This window comes from Poeciliopsis prolifica, unplaced genomic scaffold (genome assembly GCF_027474105.1).
Source record: "Poeciliopsis prolifica strain line A6 unplaced genomic scaffold, Auburn_PproV2 SCAFFOLD002, whole genome shotgun sequence".
In the NCBI taxonomy this organism is placed as follows: domain Eukaryota; kingdom Metazoa; phylum Chordata; class Actinopteri; order Cyprinodontiformes; family Poeciliidae; genus Poeciliopsis; species Poeciliopsis prolifica.
In genome coordinates, this window is record NW_026562377.1 from 2,947,368 (window position 1) to 2,962,988 (window position 15,621).

The 15,621-nt window shown below is 35.2% G+C and overlaps 1 protein-coding gene across 8 annotated transcripts in view; it reads right to left on the reverse strand.

Moving 5' to 3' along the window:
• Nucleotides 1–15,621, reverse strand: part of LOC129373265 (discs large homolog 1-like protein) — a 113,555-nt gene that overhangs the window by 35,846 nt on the left and 62,088 nt on the right. For 7 of the 8 annotated variants that reach the window (XM_055051124.1, XM_055051151.1, XM_055051160.1 and 4 more), the window contains 8 exons: nt 15,001–15,051; nt 12,072–12,196; nt 11,627–11,796; nt 10,301–10,437; nt 10,000–10,144; nt 7,454–7,586; nt 4,006–4,162; nt 2,555–2,657 (listed from right to left, as the gene is read on the reverse strand). In XM_055051124.1, the coding sequence (XP_054907099.1) occupies nt 2,555–2,657; nt 4,006–4,162; nt 7,454–7,586; nt 10,000–10,144; nt 10,301–10,437; nt 11,627–11,796; nt 12,072–12,196; nt 15,001–15,051 (1,021 nt within the window). Of the gene's footprint in view, nt 1–2,554; nt 2,658–4,005; nt 4,163–7,294; nt 7,416–7,453; nt 7,587–9,999; nt 10,145–10,300; nt 10,438–11,626; nt 11,797–12,071; nt 12,197–15,000; nt 15,052–15,621 lie in introns of those variants that run through there. The other variant, XM_055051180.1, reaches the window with a different exon arrangement.

Sequence of the window (15,621 nt, forward strand, 5' to 3'; positions counted from 1 at the left end):
TTTTGCTTTAATGTTTTAGCAATAAATACCTTCCTACCATGAAACTGAACAAGTTTAGGCAAAGTTATCAACTGTGACTGCGAGTCTTAAAGCAGTCACTCATAAGTTGGAAAAATCTGCTGAGAGAGAACTTTATATCCCGTCATGTTTTTGAAAAAATGTAAGTTTTGTTTGGCAGTAAACCAGGTGAAGACAGTTCAACCTTCAAGTTATCCAGAGAAATATCCACATATTTAGTGATATACAGTAATAAATCGATATCACAGACAGTCTCCTTATATTTCTTACCATAAACTCCCATGACATTTGCTTAATTGCTTAATTTGGAGCATTATTAGTTGATTTAACTTGCTCTGTTCTATACCTGCATGCCTTCTTGTTGTTAATGCCTGTACTCCAGTGACTGTTTTTGCATGAGATATACTGGATGAGGCTTCTTTTATCTTTTATTCTTGTTAACGGTTCATACAGTATTTATAGGTCATTTGCAGGATAGACCAAAATCCCCCCCAAAAAAAACACACACCAAGCTTACATCAAAGTCCAACCCGTATTTATGAGTTAATGTAAAGTGGATTGATCTGATTGATCGACTAATAACTAATTGATAAGCTTCATCATGTTTTCTCTGCGTTGACCTCTCAGAACAGAACCGAACAAAGTCCATTTCATCATCGCACATCGGACTCAGTTTGGACCGTTTTGCTTTCCTGTTCTGGTACGGCTCATTCGCCATCCTTAATTCTATATCAACAACTCCGCTTAAGGGGTGCCCTCTGGTGGACGGAGGCCAAACTACAACAGTGAAAGAAGGTCTAAAGAGAACATTTCTGGCTTTAGAGGCTTGGAAATGTTATTCTGAAATAATTACAAGCCCAACACATGAAAAAAATACATAACAAAACATCTTCATAGTAATGTTTTAATGCTCAGCTTAATCCATGATGTTATGTATTCACATGAGCACTTATTATGGTGACATAAGTGTAAACTCCTGAAACTAAAGTAAGCTCCATTTGAAGGAAGATGGCAAAAACAATGAAAAGTTGAAAATGTATGAAAGTTAGAGACTTTTCAAACAGCATAAAACAACAGATGAGATCAAAGTGAAAATCAAAGTGGCTTACAACAAAAAAACTCTGACTTATTTAATTTCAAACACATCAGGTCATCTTGTCAGCTCTTAAATCATAGCTAAATATGACATTGAGAACAAAAACTGGTGATGTTATTATTAGTCCTTTCAGTTGCGTCAATAAATATAAATAAAATTTTCATTTTTATGGCAATACTGGTCATGTGGAAGCAGAGAGAGAACCAACCGTCTTTGTTACAACATGCACTGGCTTCTCTAGCTGAATATTTCATAACGGCCTCACACAAACGCATCAAACACATTTCTTCCTCCAGAAGAGACATTCCAGCACTAAATCAGGGACCAGGAGGATAACCCTGGTGAAAATGTCTTTGTGTGTGTCCATTTGTAAAATGATCGACAACTGTGTGATCTATGTTCAACCCCCCACTGCAAACCGCTCAGTATTTACAACCTGGTTTCCTAGGTTACAACCTTCTGAGTCACACGATTTAGTTGTTGACCTCAATCGACAACTATGCAAGTCCATAGCAAGAGAAAGCAAAGATTTTACTTTTGAATGCATTTTCATCTTCTTTTGAAATCTCAAACATTGGTCAGTAAGCTTAGGAGAAACTATAGAATATTGTTAGATAGCTTTTGTCAAAAATATCAATCAATTTGACCACAAGATGATAGGTAAAGATTAGTTAAATTGGTTTGACGTGTCTGCAAACTTGCGACAGGATTGAGAAGCCAAAAGTTCAGTTGTGCTCAAGTTGCAGAAATTGGAATGATCACAAATAGAACTGTATCAACATTAAAAGTGGTAGAGGAAGCATCAAGCACTCTTCGACTGCACAAAAATGGTTGGAAGAAAAATATTTTTTTCTATCTTACTCAGGCTGGTTTTCTTTATATTTAAGCAACCAAATGGTGTTACCAAACACAAAGTTTCCTGTCATTTAATTTTTTTTAAATTTCATTCACTCAATAATGAATATAAATACTTTATGTAAAAACTAAAATAAATGAATTAAAAGGAGTAGAAGGAAGTATAGACTTATAATATCTGCCACCTATCCACATAAAAAAGAAAACTTTCTATTCAGCTCAAAAGACTATGGCTGTGTCAAGATTGAGCATATGATTGCTTAATATCATATCCTAAAAATAAATGTGCTGAATGAAAACATGCCAATGTTGAAGAAACTCTTGTTTGTTGGTAAAAAAATTTGGTGCTAGGATAAGGTGGTTTTTGTAGCCGTATCAAAATTGGTTGACTTTGTAAAATAGGAATTCTACCTTTGACTAAATATTTTATTTAAGAATTTAAAATGTAACTTTTCTGCGGAAGGTTTTCCCAAGAAAAGGACAGATATGGACAGACCTGAAATATTGCTAATTATTTGGGATTCACCCCTTCTTCATCAGAACCTGATTTAAAGGTTTACAGATTCACAGATCTTTTCTACTTACCCTCAGGTCTGTACTGAGCTACAATAGTCACTGTTTGTCCAGCATTCTTCAGAGCTGCAGCTGCCTGCTCATGTGTTGCACTGGACAGGTCCACCCCGTTCACCTGCACATACAAACACAAAACTCTTTGAGCCCAGATCCTAATATTCAAAGTGCATCTTAGTGGGTCGGTGCGTCCGGCTAACATCTATGCATTTAATACATCAAAATTATTCTCCAGAGTGCACTTGCATGAATAAATAATAACACAACTCTATAGGGATATTAAGCACCTCTGCAATCTGGGGATTATATTAATCTTGAATCCCTTCTTAAGAAAATTAAAACCATTTTTCATTTGAAGCCTCAACACCCACGCTCCAGAAAATATGACTTCAACAAACAACCAGTCCAGCCTGCCTCAACTCACACAGCCAAACAGGCTGCAGTTGAGTAGAATTTCCCACATGTTTTTTTTTATTATTCCATATTTCTTTAGACATCTAAAATACATTGAAAAGAGAAATCCTGCAGGTTTTAAAATGGGATTAAACTGTCACTCTGTGCTGCCGTTTTAACATTAGCCAGCGTGTCGACGCCGTCGTATCCTGCAACTGTTTATCACAGTGTGATAAGTTGCTGTACAAAATTGCGATTAGTGAATGTCAATTTGGCAACTTATTTCATTTGTAAAATGAGTAGATTATTTAACTTATAGCGCGGGAAACATGACTTTTTATCACTAAAATGCAATCCCGGTCTTTAAACTGTCGCATTGTTGCTGTATATTAAAACTGCAAGTAGAGCTAGCATGTTTTTCCATCAATATTAAGGAATTATTCACTTAAAACAAGCTCATATAATGATCCGGCTGGAACACGGTGTGCTGCATCAAGAAACATAATTTGATGAAGCTTCGAGGCAGATAAATTTTCCTTGAGGATTTTTAATAATCAAGATACTCGAATCATTTGAGGAATTATTTCAGCTCTACTCAAGTTACAGTTTATTTTTAATAGCACATTTACCCCAGCAATAACAACATCACAGGTAGATAAATGATGAAACAGAAAACAAAATTAAGTTTGGTAAAAATAATAAGACAAATACAAAATGGGCAGAAAATACTTAATATGAATGAAAACCAAGACATCTTTAATTTCAGCTGCAGCAATTTACCAAAGAAGAAAAGAAAAAAACTGAAGTATTAATTATCTGTCAGTGAAGCTAGTACTTTTTCCTCAATTTTAAGAAATGATTGTCTTAAAACAGCCTGAAAAATTACTTGTAAGTTATTTTTGTCCGATATTATATGTACTAAGATATTTGCACTAGAAACTAGACCAAAAGTACTTGGTAAGATTTTCTATTTTTGAAGTGCATGTAAACTAAGTAGTAACAGAAGTAGAATTGTTTCAATTACAAATCATAATGGAGACAGAAACTGTCTTGGAAGAGATTTTAGTTCGTACCGATAGGAGGCGGTCTCCTTTTCGGAGCTCGCCACATAGATCAGCTGGACCTCCAGCCAGGATGAAGGAGATGAAGATCCCCTCACCATCCTCCCCTCCAACGATGTTGAAGCCGAGACCCGTGGATCCCCTTTGCAGAACCACTCGCCTGGGTTCTCTGAGAAAAACACAAACCCCAGAGCAGAGATGAAACACATGAAAACAGTGTGCAGGATGGCATATCCCAAAGAGTAATATGATAATACCAGGTGTGAAGGTGATGGAATATTTCAGATGGAGGAAGATTTTCACTTGGAGGTTATGCATTATGTTCACCAGCAGATGTCAGGATAACACTTTCTCAGTTTTTTGCAGCTCCTACAACTAACCATGCTTCTTACACACACTGCTAATTTTGGTATTGTACAAAGTATTTTTATGTACAGTAAACTTCCTCTAACAAAAAATTTACCTGTCATTTAAACTTGTGCAAGACCCTGACTATGTTTTAGCTTAACAATGATGTAGAGAGTCCTTTGACTAATTTTCTTTCTTAAAATATTGTTTACTTAGTATATTAGTGAACACATAAAATCAAAGAAACTCTTAAGCAATAACCGGGCCCTTTTACTGCTTTGCCAAAAAGTTTGGACACTCCTGCTTTCCTATTTATAATACGCTTCTTCAGGTCACCAGTCACATCTAAAATACATACGAACTTCAGTAAATCCTGTTTTTTGGGATGCACAAAAACAAATATTTGGATAGATATTGATATCCAGTTTTCAATATTTACCTATTTTATGGCCGATAACTGATATTGTGGATATTACAAATATTTCACAGCCATTTTGACACCTTTGGGGGAAACCCCAATCAGAAAAAGATAAAAATAAATATTGGTTACTCATATTTGGCTTTTGGGTTTATCTTTAGTCGCATTGATTATTGCAACAGCGTCTTCACAGGCCTGTCCAACAAATCAATCAAACAGCTGCAGCTGATCCAGAATGCTGCTGCTCGCGTTCTCACTAGAACCAGGAAAATAGAGCACATAACACCTGTTTAAAGTCCCTCCACTGGCTCCCTGTAGCTCAAAGAATAGATTTTAAAATACTGTTAGTTTACAAATCACTGAATGGTTTGGCACCACAATACATCAAAGATCTGCTGTTGTTGTATCAACCTTCCAGACCTCTCAGGTCTTCTGGTTCTGGTTCTGCTCTGCATCCAGAACCAGAACCAAAAGAGGAGAAACAGCTTTCAGCATCTACGCACCAAAAAATTTGGAACAAACTTCCAGAAAACTGTAAAACAGCGGAAACCCTGACTTTCTTTAAATCGCAATTAAAAACACACCTGTTTAGAATTGTTTTTGAAATGTAATATGTAACAATGTATTGTTTATTCCATGATGCATGACTTTGTGTTCTTGTGTTTATCATGTAAAGCACTTTGAAATGCCTTGCTTAAATGTGCTATACAAATAAAATTTGATTGATTGATTGACTGGCCCAGTTTTATTTATCAGACCAATATATTGTGCATTCCTGCATATTTTCAAATGTATTGATATTTATTGAAACACATTTCCTAAGAAACATTTGACAACATGGGCACTTTTAGAAGGTTTTAAGCATTATTAGTTGGAACCTATTGTGACAACAATAAATCAAAATCTTATCATGATAACAAAATTATCATTTATAATAATAAATGCAGTTTGGTAATCATAAATATCTTAGTACATTTGAAATAAGACAAAAATAATGTGCAAGTATTTTTTCAGAAAGACATAGGAGGTTGGTTTAAGTAAATAATTCCTCAATATTGATAAAAATCCCAAACAACGCACATTATCTCTTTTTAAAAATTTACTTTAGCTGGATAACAAGTTATCCAGCTAAAATTAAAAACAAATGTCTTCATAACTAGTTTCTGTGGATATTTAAAGAAACAGTATTAAAATATAGAACTGGGAAATTATAACCAAATAAGTACCAAATGTTTCAATTTAAAAGTGGTTAGAGAAGGACTGAAGGTACAAAAATGGATTTAAGTGGACAATTTGTTAAATTTACATCTCTATTGTCAGAAAAAAAGCAACTAGAGAAAAGCAGACGTCAAAATGACCATCCTGCATTCAGTCTGGGTCTTATCAGATTTATTATAGTCGACGCTCGTTCATTGGCCCAAAGGTTTGTGACGAAACGAGTCATTTTCTGGTAACCACGGTGATGCCAGTGGAGTGACTGGATGGGCTTTAATCCCTCCATTAAAATGGATTAAAGACAGTGGAGCAGCACTGGGAGGAGATCTGACTGTGTTTGTGTGTATATGAGCACATATGTGACCTGAGTTTACACGCCAGACTAAAATTCACACAGCCATCTGCCTTTCACTGCTAACAACACACACAAGCAGCTGCAGAGTGGGAAGAAAATGATAGAGGTCACTGAGTTCATATTGGAACCTCAACAAGTCGTAAGTGGATAAAAAAAAGGCTTTTGGGTCAGAATAAATCTCTGAGAAGGATAATAAACAAACCAGAAAGAGAAACACACAGGCAAGCACAAAGAAAATGAGTTTAGATTTTATATCTATCTGTGTTTGTGTGTAAATCCAAATTGTGCAGACGATAAAACCTGGAGTATTCACCCTTTCCAACTACGTCACTTAACCACTCGAGGCGCCATGATGGACGCCGGAAGTGAGGGACGGGAAACAGCTAGCTTAGCAACCGACCCGAACCTCCTCCCTCCTGATGTGTTGATCAAACTACCGACTTTGCCTGAATTCACACCACATTACTTATGTCACTTATATTACTTATAAACAGCGTTTCCCCTTCACATCCGAGCAGGTTAAAAAATTACAGAAGACGAGATGCTAACCATTTTTTTATGCTACATGACGGTACTGCTTTGTCTCCATGGTTACTGCTCGACGCGTACCGTCTCCCTGTACTTCTAATCATACTTACTTGTGACGTATATTATAACGTTAGTCTTCTTATTGTGTAAAAAGAGTTCGCATTAAATCCGCGATTAAACCGAGTGCTGCCAGTCTTTGTAACTGGCGGCTTATATCCATCGCCGCCGTTTCGTTCCTCATCAAACGTTATACAATAAAATGACAAGTTTGGTTTGCATTGTTGTCTGTTTGTGCGTCCGACCTCGCAGCAACCCCTGGCCATTTTTAAAGTGAAATAAGCTAACTAAAAGCGATGTTAGACTACAGATAATATCTTCTTCTTTTGTGTTTTATTGGCGGATGGCAACCAACTTAAGGTGCATTTACCGCCACCTACCGGACTGGAGTGTGGCCGTTGATGATATTCAGTGGGAATCTAATCAGACACACCGACGTTAAAGATGTCTGTTTTAGACCAACATTAAAGGAGCGCATTGGTTGTTTTGATTTCCGTCATGGCGGAGTTCTGGAGAGCGTGACGTCATAATATTCTCACCTGGGAACGTCTTCGTCTGTCGTCAGGCTCCTGGGCAGCGGAGAGTATCTGGGCGTGGTCAGAGGGGCGGGGCTCACAGACTGGCTCCCACTCATGTACGGACTCACGTGGTTGTCCTGATGTGGGGAATATGCTGGTGGAAAACATAAGCAGGTTTTTAATGTGTGAAGGATCATAATTTAGAAGCTTTAATGCAGTTTGCATTAAAAAAAAGCAACCTATATTAGTTTAAAACTGTTAAAAATTTTAATTTATAGAGGCAAGAACACAAAATATTTTGGTCTAGTTTCAACTCCAAATATTTTTCTATGCTTAAAATAAGCCAAAACTAATGCTCGAGTAACTTTTCAGAAAGATATAGGACCTTGTTTTAAGTAAATAATTTCTTGATCATTTTATAACATGGTTGTAAGGTAGTTTTGTCTTATTTCACATGTTCTAAGATATTTGTGCAAGAAACTAGACCAAAACTACAATTTGTACAATTTGTGTTTTTCCAGGTAACAATGCATTGGCATCAGTAGGACCTCACTGCTGTATTAACCAAATTAAATTTAAAATAATTTAATTTCTAGATAGAATCACATGATATTTTATTATTATTATTATTATTATTATTATTATTATTATTATTATTATTATTATTATTATTATTATTATTATTATATTCTTAACTAGGCCTCACTGTCTGGTTCTGCTTCAGCTCCATTCTTCATGACACAAGAGTATCTTTGTAAATGAACCTGATTTACTTCATTTATTAAATCAGAAATCCTATAGCTATACCAGCCTTTTAACAAAGTCCCTCTTACTTTCCAGATTTTAATGTTTTTTTGTTTTTTTTTACAGCATGTCATCTTTTGACGTTTTCACCTTGAATGCTTTTGAGTTTATGATTCATAAATGAGTCACTCTGACGCCTCACTATTCAAAGCCTTAAAGCAAACCTTCGCCCCTTCCTTTCTTTCCTTGCTTATCTCCTGCTCTACCTGAATTCTTTATCATTACAGTAGCGAGAGTGAAGTTTATGCATTGTAATGATTCCTTTAATGATTAAATTATTTAGCCGGAGTTTTAAAAGGATTATACAACAAACGTCTTTATGAAATAGTGCAAAAATTAACATTTATTGTGTGTTTCTCTAAGCAAATTTAACTGCAAAGAAACAATCCGTCATAATTCTTGAAGGATTATTGATCACTTTTATTATCAGTTGGTCTGTGGCATAGATTATTGTTCTGTTGAAACACGAAGCAGAAGTTCATTTCCTACATCTGATTAATCCTTTGAGCATTTTGGGAGACTCGAGGATACTCCCAGTGGATAAATAATGAGAAATTTACACCCTGGGCAGGTTGCTGGTCCATTATAGGACAACACAGAGCTACACACGACAAACAACCCTGGGGGAATCTAGACGGTGTGTTTTTGAACTGCAGGAGGCTGGATGACCTAGAAACTACACCAAGAACATGCAAACCCATTATGCTTTTGCTAAAAAGTGTGCCACAGTGTGGCAAAGGTTTCAACTAGAGCTGCACAGTTCACTGAACCGCAATAGTTTCTGGAGAAATAGCATGAGCTACACTGCAATTACAAATGGCTGCTTGGAAACTGTGAGGTGTTACGCCTTGGATATCAATCTGTTATGTTTATCCATGAGACACTTTACTGTTAGAGAAACTATTTTAGTGGATGAGATGCTAATGCTAATCAAACTTTAGCATCTAAAACATCAGTTTGACTTTTCACAATAAAGCTACATTTTTTCAGCAGCCACATAGCTAAACAAAATGCTTCTGAGAAAAGCTTCAAGGATGTTTGAAGCAACCAAGGTGAGGCTTTCAAACCCAAACGTCTTCCACCGTCGGTCCAGCATGGTGGTAGAAGCATCATGCTGAGGCTCTGTTTAGCTTCCAACGTAGTAATTAAAGAGAAGTGGACAATAATCTTCAAATTTAGCTCAAACTGACAGATGTACGGTTGAAACCTGGACAGAGCTTGTGCTCCAACAGGATAATAATCTCAAACTCACCTGACAATTGGTAAGCAAAGGTAAAACAGGCTAAAACTGGAATAACCCTGAACCACGTTTCTAAAAGCTCTAAGAAGGCTAGTTTCTCTGCAACACTCTAAAAGACGTGGGAAAGTATTAGAGAGGATTACGTACATTATTTTGTACATAACATATAATTTACAATAAACTGCAACTGAGTTTATTGGCTCAGATGGAAGTATAAAAATATTACCAATGTGAATTTTGTGTTATAGTTTTGTTTTCAGTATTTTCATGAAATAATTTGATTACATGTCGACAACAGAATGACCCTAGAGTACCTGTAGCATTTCTTTTAATCTATTTTCTTGTCATTAGACTGAAAACTGGGGTTTTTAACATAACCTCGAAAAAAATAAAAACAATTTCTTTATTTTAAAACCCCAAAAATAGAAAATATATTTTTTTTAAATTACAATTTCCTTTAGTAGATATTTATGAATAAATTATTGTTTGACTCCTCATTAGCGAATGTGAGGTTTGTACTCACAGTTGGTGACATCGGGTGGAGGGAAGTTGTCATTAATGAAAAGGGAGCTGTGTTTGGCGACACGGAGGTACACAACGTCCGGAGTGGACTTTAGTGCCGCAACTGCCTCTTCATGAGTCACTTCCTCCAAGCAAGAAGCATTTACCTTCATGGAAAAGAAGGAAAAACCATAATTAAACCCCAGAAACACCACAAAAACGAAGTCAGAAAATGTTTATGCCGATGTAAAACAGAGAACTTGTGTCTGAATCTGGGACCTAAACGAGAAAACACAATAGAAAGAATAAAAAACGTTTCTTACAGCGACAAGTTTATCCCCTATTTGTAGCCGCCCATCTTTATGTGCAGCCCCTCCTTCGATGATTTTGGTCACATAGATGCTGTTGTCACCAGGAACGTGCTGGTTTCCAACACCGCCTGCTATGCTGAACCCTAAACCTGAGAGAAAATATCAACATTTAAAGGTCACGAATGCTACCAAGACACAACTAAATGTTCATGAAATACATTTAAACAAATGTATTTCATGAACACATGTATTTTAGCTAGACTTTTAGCTAATACTGGGAACACAAACATTTGAAATATATCTGCTATTATTGCCTTATAGTGTTTCACAAACAGTTTTAACTAATAATTAGCTGTTTGCTTTCCCTGCTGACTGATTTGACTTTTATTTTTGATTGAAAAATACTCCTGAGATAATTTGGACAACTAATGTTAAATTTTTATTTTAAGTATCTACTGATATTTTTAGGAAAAATATCAGTAGATATTTTAGATATATGTTGGATTTTTTTCTTATTTTAGACTCATATCTGGTCATTATTATTAAATCAGATACTATATTTTTAAAACATGTATCTAACTCAAGGCCTGTAGGTTACTTCAATTACTTGTGACATATTATGATAGTTAAATTATGTGACTTGTTGTGTTTCCAGGCATAATCAAGTAACTATGTTACCTTCAACTTTAAAAATGTGGAATATTTCTATATAAAATATGACTTTAAAACAAATTAACTTTGTAATTGGACCTCTGTCTCTTTGAAAATGTCTGTTCTCTGAAACTTCAGGAAGTCATCACAACATGGCTCCTTTATTGACCCTACTACTAATACTATTACTAATACTACTAACCCTAATAATTGACATTTTAGCCAGTATAACGAGCTCAGTGCAGTTTCACTAGGTGTTTGCTGATTGCACTGGCTAGTCTGAAGGAGTTGACTGTGGGAGAAGCTTCATCCTCGAGGGTGGAGCTTGGTCCACCCAGGCATTTTGCACAGCTGAATGCTTGCCATGGAGACTAAAGGATTTCTCACACATGCATGAAAGAGCCAAGCATGTTTGACTTTCCTGGTATGTTTTTGATGAGGGAATAAAGTTTATTTTAACACAACTTCTTGAAGTTAATTTTCCAGTGAATGTGAAAAGATGTTTAATATTTTATAATTTTGAGAAGTAATGCAAAGACAGCTATTTATTTTAACAGTTTTTTAATGGGTGACTCTATAAACACATTCTGCCATAACATTTGAGGACATTCATAATCTGGATTTGGCCGCTGCTTTAAAACTAAGACAATAAGGTTTGTATACTCCCGGGTTCGATGTGTTCCTCACCTTTTGGCCCTTTGACCAGCTTAATGTCCATGATCCTCTCAGCGAGGCTCCTCCGTCGTCGTATGCAGAGCCGGACGAGTCCTCCCGCCTCCTTCAGCGCCTCCACCGCCCCGCTGTGAGTCACCTCCCTCACATCCGTGTCATTCACCCGGACTATGCAGTCATTCACCCTGCACAGCAAAATTTAGCAATTTTTTTGTTTGCATTGATAAATTTTTCTTTTATTGCACGGGCAAGATATCAAAATTTAAGAAAAATTTTTAGTCCAGGAATAAATTAGATGTGACACATCTAAATTTTCTAAAGGCTAACTTTCTGCCAGCTGCTTTTCAAAATTTCACACCACATTTAATTACAGCACATCAGCTACTTTATTTAAAATTTTGTCCTGATGCATTTTAACTCATGATGGTAAATACATTTAATTGAACAAGAATGACTCTACCTGAGTCGTCCATTTTGGGCTGCAGCTCCTCCCGGGATGATTTTGGTGATAAAGATTGATGGATCTTCTCCAATGTGGGGGTTATCTGTGCCGCCAGCAATACTGAAGCCCAGTCCTGAGTTACCCTGCTCATAAAAAAAAAAACACAAGCCATGTGTAAAATGGTAAAAATATTTATATGCACAATTCCTGCGTCCACAATAATTTCAAATTTCTTAAAGTTGAAAGGTTTGGTTCCAATTTGGCAAAATCTCAGTTTGAAAGCAACAAGCGGCATGTCTGCACAGCAGCAAACTGCAGAAGAAGAGCAGCAAAAATATATTAAAGTTTCAAACTAAAACTTTAAGTGAATAAACAGACATATTCAACACATAGAATGAAAAATAAAAATCATGTTGATTTTCTGTTGGAAATAAAAGCAATTCAGTAATGTTTTTTTCAATGATTTGTAAAAAGAAATCACAATATCATAATAAGAGACACTTGGATCATGCAGGAACAAACACATGCTACGTTTGCATGCTAAATATTTATGTTTCACTCAGAGTTTTCACTACAGTGAATACACAGGTTCTTCTGAGGAGGAGAAGAAAATAAATAAATATCAGAGTAAAGCAATTAGAAAATGATAAGTTTGTGGGGTTTTTTTTGGTTCTTTCTTTGTAGTTGTTCTCTAAAATAAGCTTTATTGTTGTTTTTGTTCTTGTCTTCCTGATCTGACCTGTTGTTTTCTTCATCTGCTCAGTGTTTGGTCTCACAATCTGGCTGGAACTATTTTTATTACAAAAGTAACACAATCACAGAAACATGGCTGTCCAAAAAGACTTGGCACAAACCCGACTGAGCTGGTTCAGATGACAAAATAATCACCACACAGGATTTGGGCTAGCCTGCCTAACGTGGCTGAAACACACTGCAGAATAATGACCATAAAGGTGTTCCATATAATCCTGATGACATAGGAACAGCGGACAACAGAGGTCAAATAACTCAGTTGTCCAGAGGATTAAAACTTCATTTTAAAAAAAAACCTCATATGAACATGGATACCCTACAAAAATACAGTGTATATATTCAGAAACTGGTTTGTAGTTTGTTTTGTTTTTTAGTTGTAGTGACATTTGAATAATCACTAAATTGGCTTTTCACAGATTCATAATTTACTTTATTGCATGAACGTGTCCAGGGTCTGCAGGTGGAAATTTGCATTTTTTGCTAGAATGTTCCATGCATTAAAAGGTTAATGGTATGTTGCACATTGTTTCAGTGTAAATAAATTAACAGTATAAACAGAAAAACAATGGCAAGAACTAGTCCTGGGAATTCTGAATCGATCTAAAATGCTCAATAAATTGATTTCAGTCTATTTAATTTAAACTGAATTTCTAGGCAGGTTTCTGAATTAAAACTGAAATATTAACATCTATAATAAACAGAATGTAACAAACTTAATATAACCTACCAAAAATAATTTGTGTGAATAAATACACATTAATTTGTGCAATATTTTTATTTCTGCTAAACAAAAAGTCTAAAACAAGCCCAACCCAGAACAGATATTTGGTAGAACAGTTTCACACACTGACGTTTTTATTTTACGCTCCCCCCATGCGCCGTCATGGATTTAAATCCAGCGTAATGTCTGCGGCTGTGTTTCGTGTGTGTCCGTGGTGACTTTAAAGCAGATTCAGCCAAGCAGACAGAACCAGGTCACAGGAGAATGGAGCGATAGAGAGAGACACAGAAAGACGGCCTTGGGGAAGAGATAAAGGGAATACAATCAGGGAAGAGGGATCGCTGAGGCCTGTGAAGGGAAAGTGGGTGATGATGAAGAAGAAACGGCGAGGGCAGCGGAGAAGGTTTAGAAATGGACAAAAACGCTTAGGCTGAAAGAAAGAAGAGACAATAACATGAAGGTAGAGGAGGAACGATTTGACCATGAGGGAGAAGGAAGTTCTATGTTTAAGTTACGTAAATAACCATGAAATGTTTGACAGAATGAATAAAATAGGCAGAAAAAATAATCATATTCCTTCAACTAATTCCCCTTTTTGCATATTCCTACGGAAACCCATTTTCGCCATGAAAGAAAGAATAAAAGTCTAACAGGAAGTCATAATTTTGATTTTCAGTCAAAATTTTGAGATTTGAAGCCATAAATGTGATACAGAAAGTCATAATTACAACTTTGAAAATGGAAATTATGACTATGAATTTTATAATCATGAATTTGAAAGTTAAAATTGACTAAATCTCCTAATTATGACTTTGATTATGACATTCAGTGGCAAAATTATGACTTTGAATGTCAAAGTATAAATATAACTCATAATCATGACTTTGAAAGTTAAAATTATGACTTTGAATCTCATAACTATGACTGTCAAAGTCAAATTTTCACTTCCTGTTGGGCTTTTATTTTTTATTTCAGGGCACAAATGGGCTTCCATACATTTTCAACAATCACTGTATTAAAAATAAATTAATTAATTAATAAAAATTGATCAAGAACTTTAAAAGTGTAAACGGTTTTTCTATTTATTTTCAACAGCAGCTTTTTTCCAATAAAAGCAAACTTTTTGGAGAATTTCCCTGTCAATAATAAGTTTTTCTGCAAATACTCCAAAGTTACTAAAACACTTTTGGCTACCTTTCTGATTAATATACAATTTTTTAAAAGCATTTTTTATATCAACTTTTCAAATTGGTATAGTTTTCTTTTCATTTTGCACAGAACATGTAAAATGTGGTTCCAATGCAACAAAATGGAATGAGAATAGATTTTCAAGACTACATCACCGTGTCAGACACAAACTGCTCTTCATCACAAAATGAACAACTGTGCTTGCAAAAATTAAAAAATTGGGTTTTTTGTTTTCTTTTTGGTGTGTTTTTATGGAAAATAGAAATGAATGTAATATTATTTTACCCTCTCCAGCGTGATTTCCTCATACTCATAGTCTGCTTCTGTTCCATTGACCTGTGAGACAAAAAGAAACACTAATGAAAACCTGCATTATTAAAATAATACATTACTACTTTATTAAGAAATTCAAAGACAGTTCTGTCTGAAATTAAAATAACTTTGATTCCCAATAACTTGTTAATTTACGCATATTAAAATTTGTTCGCAATAACGATATGATAGAAGCATCTGTCACAATGAATCAATAAATCACACGACCAATTAAAATGAACTCAACAATTTCTATTTGCATGATTTATTGTTTTTCTATTTCAACCAAAAATTGGACAAAAAAAAAACAATGATATACTTCATGATAAATTTTATTTGTTGTTTCACTTGTTTTGTTTATTTATTTTGGATATTTAAAATGTCTTCCAAATGTAAATGTTCATCAGAATTTAAAGTTCATCAATCTTTGAGAATGTGTTCTTGGATTATTTTTCCATTGCTATTATGTCTAATGAAAATGGTCTGAAAACCATAATATTATTGTTCATAATATTATTGATAACTTCTGGGACAATTCATTTATACCTTGACAGATACATTTTAAACCAGATACAAACATCTGTTGTATAGTTT